Below are 7,238 nucleotides of genomic sequence, written 5' to 3'. Positions count from 1 at the left end.
CCTCATGTGGAGCTTCTCACCCACCAACACCCCCAAGTCCTTCTCCTCAGGGCTGCTCTCCTTCCCTTCTCCCCAAAACCTGGGTTTGTCCCTGGGATTGCCCCGACCCAAGGACAGGACCTTGCACTTGGCCTGGTTGAACTTCATGAGGTTGTCACTGTCCCACCTCTCCAGGTCCCTCTGGGTGGCACATCCCTCCAGCGTGTCCCTGTGCCACACGGCTTGGTGGCACCGCCAAGCTCGCTGGGGGTGCCCTCCATCCCAATGTCCATGTCGTTGATGAAGAGCTGGTCCCAGTACCGACCCCTGAGGGGTCACCAGTGTCCACCTGGACATGGAGCCGTTGACCACCACCAATTCCTCACCCACTCACCAAACCCATAGCTCTCCAGTTTGGCAGGGTGGGGTGTTTTGGGGTGCTTTAGGGTTTCCTCATCCCCCCAACTCCATGGTGGTTCTTCCCACCCTCAGGAATGCCGGGAAGGAGACAGAGGAGCGGGGGGGCGGTGGGGGCCTGGAGCAGGTCTCCTTCCCACCCGAGGACGAGGACAGCGATGAGGACGAGGACGTCGAGAGCCTCCTGCCCCACGCCCAGCCCCAGCACAAGAAGCAGCGGGTCAAGGCAAGCGGCTCCCCCAGAATTTAGGGGAGAAACCCACCTGGGGGGGGGATCCCCTAAAACTGAGGCTCCCCCAAGCCTGGAGATCCCCTAAATTTCCACATCTCCCAAACCTCGGGGTGGTCCCTCAAACCTGGAGGGGTCCTCCGAACCTGAGAGTGTCCCCCAAATCTGGGATGACCCCAAGCCTGGGTGTTCCCCAAACCTGGGGATCCCCCAAACCTGTCTTTTATTTTTTTCCAGAGCTGGGGGGGTCCCCTCTAAATCTGGCTCATCCCTCAAACTTGTGGGGGCTCCCCAAACCTGGGGGTCCCCTAGACCCCCAACATCCCCTGAACCTCAGGGGATCCCTTAAATCTCACATCCCTCAAACCTGGGGGGGTTCCCCAAGCCTGGGGGTGGTCCCAACCCTGGACAGCCCTCAAACCAGAAGGGGCGTCCCCCAAACCCCGGGGTGTCCCTCCAAACTCAGAGGCTGCAGGAAGCAGCCTTTGTGCCCCGTTTCCACCCTCTTCTCTCCTGGTGGTTTCAGGGGGGTCCCCCCAATTGGGCTGTGACCCCCCCCCCTTGTCTTCCCCACTCAGCTCACCCCAAAACCCCTCCTGCCTGAGGTGGAGGATGATGATGACGATGACGACTCGGAGGATGCCCTCAACGAGTTTGATTTCCTGGGCTCTGGGGAAAACGGGGCCGGCCGCCGGGCCGGGGAAGGCGTGGAGCTGGGTGAGCAGGGCCGGGGGGAGGAATTTGGGGGGGACCCCTCTGCCTTGGCGCCAGACCTTCTGACCCCCACGTCCCCACAGAAAGCCACCGGGGGCGGCTGCGGGGGATGCTGGCCGACCTGCAGGATGTGGACGGGCTCCCACCGAAACCCACCGCTGCGGGGCCACCACGGCCTCACGAAGGTACGGTCCTGGGGGTCCCTGTGTCCCCTGTTGGGGGGTCCCCTGTCCCACAGGGCTACACCCAGCCGCTCTCCTCCCCAGGCTCTCTGGGCATCTCCTCCGACGTCTTCATCATGGACAGCATCGGCGGCAGCGCCGTCAGCCTGGGGGACCTGGCTGACCTGACCGTCACCAACGACAACGAGCTCAGCTGTGACGTGAGTCACCCCCTCCGTGTCCCCACGGCGTCCCCCGACCTGCCCCAAGTGTCCCCTGGGCTCCCCAGTCCCCCCCGACCTACCCAGTGTGTTGCCTGGTCCCCATGGTGTCCCCCGACCTGCCCCCGAGGGTCCCCTGGGCTCCGCTGTCCCCATCGTGTCCCTAACCCCCCCCAGAACCTCCAGCTTGGACCACCCTGGTCCCCATGACGTCCCTTTGGTCCCCCTGGTCATCTCCTTGCCCTCCGGCCACCGAAAGCCCCCTGCCGTGAGCTCCAGCTGGGGCCATGGGGTGCCACCACCCCTTAGCTGCTGTCCCCCCCCCGTGTCCCCACAGCTCCCGGAGGGCCGGGATGCCCTGAAGAAGACGTGGAGCCCCAAGTTCACCCTGCGCAGCCACTACGACGCCGTGCGGGGCCTGGCCTTCCTCCCCGCCGAGGCCGCCCTCGTCACCGCCTCCGAGGATGGCACCCTCAAGCTCTGGAACCTCCAGAAGCCTGTGGCCCCCAAAAAGTGGGTTCTTGGGGTGGTGACGGGGTGGGGGGGGTAGCGGGGAGAGGGACATCCTCCTGGACCTTCTTGTCCCCTTTCCAGGAACGCGGCGCTGGACGTGGAGCCGGTGTACGCTTTCCGTGGGCACAGGTGAGGGATGGGGACACAGGGGCCAGTCTGGGGGGGACACAAGTGGCTCTGGGGACACCCTCTCACCTTGTCCCCGTCCCCGCAGGGGTCCTGTGCTCACCGTGGCCATGGGGCGCGACAGCTCCCTGTGCTGCTCCGGCGGGGTGGACGCCCGCATCCGCTGCTGGCGCCTGCCCGACCTCGACATGGACCCCTACGACGGCTACGGTGGGTGTCCCCGTCCCCTGCCTCCCATGGGGGGTGGCACAGGTGACATCCAGCCCCACGGCGTCCCCCCCAGCTTTGGCTGTGGCATCGCTGCTGTGTGTTTGCCCTCCTGGCTGCTGTGCCACCCCACTTCACACCCCCGCCATCCACGCTGTCCCCCGACCTGTCCCCGAGGGTCCCCTGGGCTCTGCCATCCCCATGGTGTCCCCTGAGTGTCCCCTGGGCTCCCCAGTCCCCATGGCATCCCCCGATCTGCCCCTGAGGGTCCCCTGGGCTCTGACATCCCTTTGGTGTCCCCCAACATGCCCCAAGGGTCCCCTGGGCTCTGCCACCCCACAGTGTCCCCTAACCTGCCCCCAAGGGTCCCCTGGGCTCTGCCATCCCCTCAAGAGTCCCCCAACCTGCCCCAAGGGTACCCTGGGTTCTGCCATCCCCATGGTGTCCCCTGAGTGTCCTCTGGGCTCTGCCACCCCACGGTGTCCCCCAACCTGCCCCTGAGGGTCCCCTGGGCTCTGCCATCCCCACGGTGTCCCCCAACCTGCCCCGAGGGTCCCCTGGGCTCTGCCATCCCCTCAAGAGTCCCCCAACCTGCCCCAAGGGTACCCTGGGTTCTGCCATCCCCATGGTGTCCCCTGAGTGTCCCCTGGGCTCCCCAGTCCCCATGGCGTCCCCCGACCTGCCCCCAAGGGTCCCCTGGGCTCTGCCATCCCCTCAGAGTCCCCCAACCTGTCCCCGAGGGTCCCCTGGGCTCTGCCATCCCCATGGTGTCCCCTGAGTGTCCCCTGGGCTCCCCAGTCCCCATGGCGTCCCCCGACCTGCCCCCAAGGGTCCCCTGGGCTCTGCCACCCCACAGTGTCCCCCAACCTGCCCCAAGGGTACCCTGGGTTCTGCCATCCCCATGGTGTCCCCTGAGTGTCCCCTGGGCTCTGCTGTCCCCACGGTGTCCCCCAATGTGCCCGGAGGGTCCCCTGGGCTCTGCCATCCCCATGGTGTCCCCTGAATGTCCCCTGGCCTCTGCCACCCCTCAGAGTCCCCTGACCTGCCCTGAGTGTCCCCTGGGCTCTGCCATCCCCATGTCATCCCCTGAGTGTCCCCTGGGCTCTGCTGTCCCCACGGTGTCCCCCAACCGGGCCCCCCGGGTCCCCTGGGCTCTGCCATCCCCATGTCATCCCCTGAGTGTCCCCTGGGCTCTGCTACCCCCCAGCGTCCCCCGACCTGCCCAGAGTGTCCCCTGGGCTCTGCTGTCCCCACGGTGTCCCCCAACCGGGCCCCCCGGGTCCCCTGGGCTCTGCCATCCCCATGTCATCCCCTGAGTGTCCCCTGGGCTCTGCTACCCCACAGCGTCCCCCGACCTGCCCAGAGTGTCCCCTGGGCTCTGCCATCCCCATGGTGTCCCCTGAGTGTCCCCTGGGCTCTGCTACCCCACAGCGTCCCCCGACCTGCCCAGAGTGTCCCCTGGGCTCTGCCATCCCCATGGTGTCCCCTGAGTGTCCCCTGGGCTCTGCTACCCCACAGCGTCCCCCGACCTGCCCAGAGTGTCCCCTGGGCTCTGCCATCCCCATGGTGTCCCCTGGGCTCTGCCACCCCACGGTGTCCCCCGACCTGCCCCCGAGTGTCCCCCGGGCACCCCCCGAGGTGACCTTTTCTGGTGTCCCCAGACCCCGGGGTGCTCAGCGGTGTCCTGGAGGGTCACGGTGACGCTGTCTGGGGTCTGGCCTTCAACCCGGCCGGCGACCGCTTGGCGTCCTGCTCCGCCGACGGCACCCTCCGCATCTGGGACCCGCGGCGCCAGGAGGGCGCCTGCCTCGGCACCTACGACGCCCAGAGCGGTGAGAGGGGCGTCCCCTCGGCCTGGGGGGGGTCACTCCCCCGCCACCCCCCTCGTTTACCCTCCCTCTGTCCCCTCTCCTCGCAGAGCATGGCGTCCCCACCTCCGTCACCTTCTCGGCCACCCAGCCCGGGCACACGGTGGCCGCTTTCCGGACGGGGGCCACCGTCCTCTACGACGTGGAGGCTGCTCGACCCGTCCTGGTGCTCGAGGCCCGGCCGGGAGGCGGTGAGTGAACCCCGAGGGGTGTCCCCCCCCTTGTGTCCCCCCCCCATGTGTGTGTGTCCCCATGTCACCCTCCCAGCGAGGACCCTCATCCTGATGTCCCCATCCCCCCTTGTCCCCATTCCTGAGTCCTCACGACCCCGTGACCTCTGGTGTCCCCATGCTCCTGTCACCCCCTCCATGTCCCCATGACCCCCACATCCCTGTGACCCCCACCGTTCCCAGCCCCACATCCCTGTGGCCCCGCTGTCCCCATCCTTGTGTCACCCATGACCCTGTGACACCCCCCAGTCCCTTATCCCCATCCCTGAGTCCTCATGACCCAGTGACTTCTGGTGTCCCCATGGCCCTGTGACCCCCAAGTCCTTGTCCCCATGGCCCTGTGACACCCCCCCAGTGCCCAGCCCCACGTCCCTGTGACCCTGCTGTCCCCATCCCTGGTGTCCCCCTCTCCCTGTTGTCCCCATCCCTGGTGACTCCTGGTGCCCCATGTCCCCACGGCCCTGTGACCCCCATTGTCCTTGGCCCCAGTCCCTTGTCCCCATCCCTGAGTCCTCATGACCCTGTGACCTCTGGTGTCCCCATGGCCCTGTGTCCCCCTCTCCACGTTGTCCTGGTGCCCCATGTCCCTATGGCCCTGTGACCCCAAGTCCTTGTCCCCACCCCTGAGTCCTCATGACCCCGTGACCTCTGGTGTCCCCATGGCCCCGTGATCCCCGTGTCCTTGTCCCCGTGGTCCCCACGCAGGTGGCAGCCAGGTGAACCAGGTGGTGAGCCACCCCTCGCAGCCCCTCACCATCACCGCCAGCGACGACCGCGGCATCCGCTTCCTCGACAACCGGACAGGTTTGGGATGGGATGGGGGGAAACGGCCTTCGTTAGTGCTAACGAGGCCCCGGGGTTGGGGGGAGGGGAGGGGAAGCTGGTGACACCCCCGTCACCACTGCCCCCACCCTGCAGGTAAGGTCGTGCACTCCATGGTGGCCCACTTGGACGCCGTCACCTGCCTGGCCGTGGACCCCAACGGCGTCTTCCTCATGTCCGGCAGTAGGTGTCCCCCCCTAAAAACCCCCATCCCTCCTCACCTTCTACTGCCTCAGCCGTGACACGAGAGCGTCGGGTCTCAGCCCACTCCTCCCACCCCGTGTGTCCCCCCCCACTAAACCCCCCATCCCTCCTCACCTTCCTACCACCTCATCCGTGACACAAGAGCGTCGGGTCTCAGCCCTCTCCTCCCACCCCGTCACCCAACCCCGGGGGGTGTCCCCGCTGTCCCCCCAGGTCACGACTGCTCGCTGCGCCTCTGGCACCTGGCCCACAAGACATGTGTGCAGGAGCTGACGGCGCACCGCAAGAAGCACGAGGAGGCCGTCCACGCCGTCGCCTTCCACCCCAGCCGGGCCCTCAGCGCCAGCGCCGGCGCCGACGCCCTCGCCAAGGTCTTCGTGTGACACCGGGGAGGGGGGGGACACACGCGTGTCGGTGGCAGGGGTGGCCTTTGTCACCTTCCCTGCCCCGGGGAGCTGAGACTGGTCTCTCCCTTGGAGCTCGTGACACCCCAGGGCAGCCTCGGCCCCTCTCCTGGCGCCCCCCCACCCCCCAAGGGAGCCTGGCTGGGGGGTGCAGGGGGGCACCTATGGGCTCTATATACCCCCCGGGGCAGTTATGGGCTCTATATACCCCCCTGGGGGCAATTATGGGCCCTATATAACCCCCCCAGGACAATTATGGGCTCTACATACTTCCCTGGGGCAGTTATGGGCTCTGTGTACCCTTCTGGGGGCAATTATGGGCTCCATATACCCCCCTGGGGCAATTATGGGTTCTATATGACCCCCCCGGGGCAGTTATGGTCTCTGTGTACCCTTCTGGGGGCAATTATGGGCTCCATATACCCCCCCGGGGCAGTTATGGGCTCTGTATACTCCCTGGGGCAGTTATGGGCTCTGTGTACCCCTCTGGGGGCAGTTATGAGCTCTCTATACCCCCCCAGGGCAATTATGGCCTCTATAAACTCCTTGTGGGGCAATTGCAGGCTCTGTGTACCCCCCCCGGGGCAGTTACGGGCTCTGTGTACCCCTGGGGCGGGGGTACTTACAGGCTTTATATACCCCCCTGAGGGGTACTTATTGGCCCTATATACCTCCCCTGGGGGCAGTTATGGGCTCTATTCCCCCCCCCAGGGGCACTTACGGGCTCTATATGCCCCCGAGTGGCAATTATGAGCCCTATATACCTCCCTGGGGGCAGTTAAAGCCTCTACATACCCCCCTCCCCCCCCCCGGGGCAGCTGTGGGCCCCGTCTCGTCCCTGGGGGGCAGGGGGGGCAGCTCTCCATACCCCCAGGGGTAGTTAAGGGCTCTGTGCCCCCCCCCGGGGCAGTTACCGTCTCAATCTCCCCTCTGAGGGGACACTACCCCCCCCCCCCGGGGGCACCCGTGGGATCTGCCCCACGGGGGGGAGCACTACATACCCCCCTGGGGGCAATTATGGGCCTTATCACCCCCCCTACCCCCCCCGCGAGGGGTAATTGTGGACCTTAGAGACCCCCAGGGGCAGGTCGGGGCTCCATAAAGCCCCCCCCCCCGGGGGGACCCGAGGACCACACGCCCGAA

General features: G+C 66.7%; 1 protein-coding gene across 1 annotated transcript in view; it reads left to right on the top strand.

Moving 5' to 3' along the window:
• Positions 1-7,184, top strand: part of STRN4 (striatin 4) — a gene marked incomplete at its 5' end in the record, with an annotated part of 8,268 nt that extends 1,084 nt beyond the window's left edge. The window contains 12 exons of the mRNA XM_014961117.1: positions 472-622; positions 1,204-1,342; positions 1,423-1,524; positions 1,606-1,721; positions 2,059-2,234; positions 2,316-2,363; positions 2,449-2,570; positions 4,229-4,399; positions 4,486-4,626; positions 5,371-5,469; positions 5,584-5,670; positions 5,905-7,184. Coding sequence (XP_014816603.1) covers positions 472-622; positions 1,204-1,342; positions 1,423-1,524; positions 1,606-1,721; positions 2,059-2,234; positions 2,316-2,363; positions 2,449-2,570; positions 4,229-4,399; positions 4,486-4,626; positions 5,371-5,469; positions 5,584-5,670; positions 5,905-6,074 — 1,522 coding nt within the window. The remainder of the gene's footprint in view (positions 1-471; positions 623-1,203; positions 1,343-1,422; positions 1,525-1,605; positions 1,722-2,058; positions 2,235-2,315; positions 2,364-2,448; positions 2,571-4,228; positions 4,400-4,485; positions 4,627-5,370; positions 5,470-5,583; positions 5,671-5,904) is intronic.
• Between the last annotated feature and the right edge of the window lie 54 nt (positions 7,185-7,238).

Source organism: Calidris pugnax, unplaced genomic scaffold (genome assembly GCF_001431845.1).
Source record: "Calidris pugnax isolate Ruff unplaced genomic scaffold, ASM143184v1 scaffold564, whole genome shotgun sequence".
Classification (NCBI taxonomy): domain Eukaryota; kingdom Metazoa; phylum Chordata; class Aves; order Charadriiformes; family Scolopacidae; genus Calidris; species Calidris pugnax.
The sequence above is the reverse complement of the archived record's forward strand: the minus strand, read 5'-3'. Positions and strand labels throughout refer to the sequence as shown.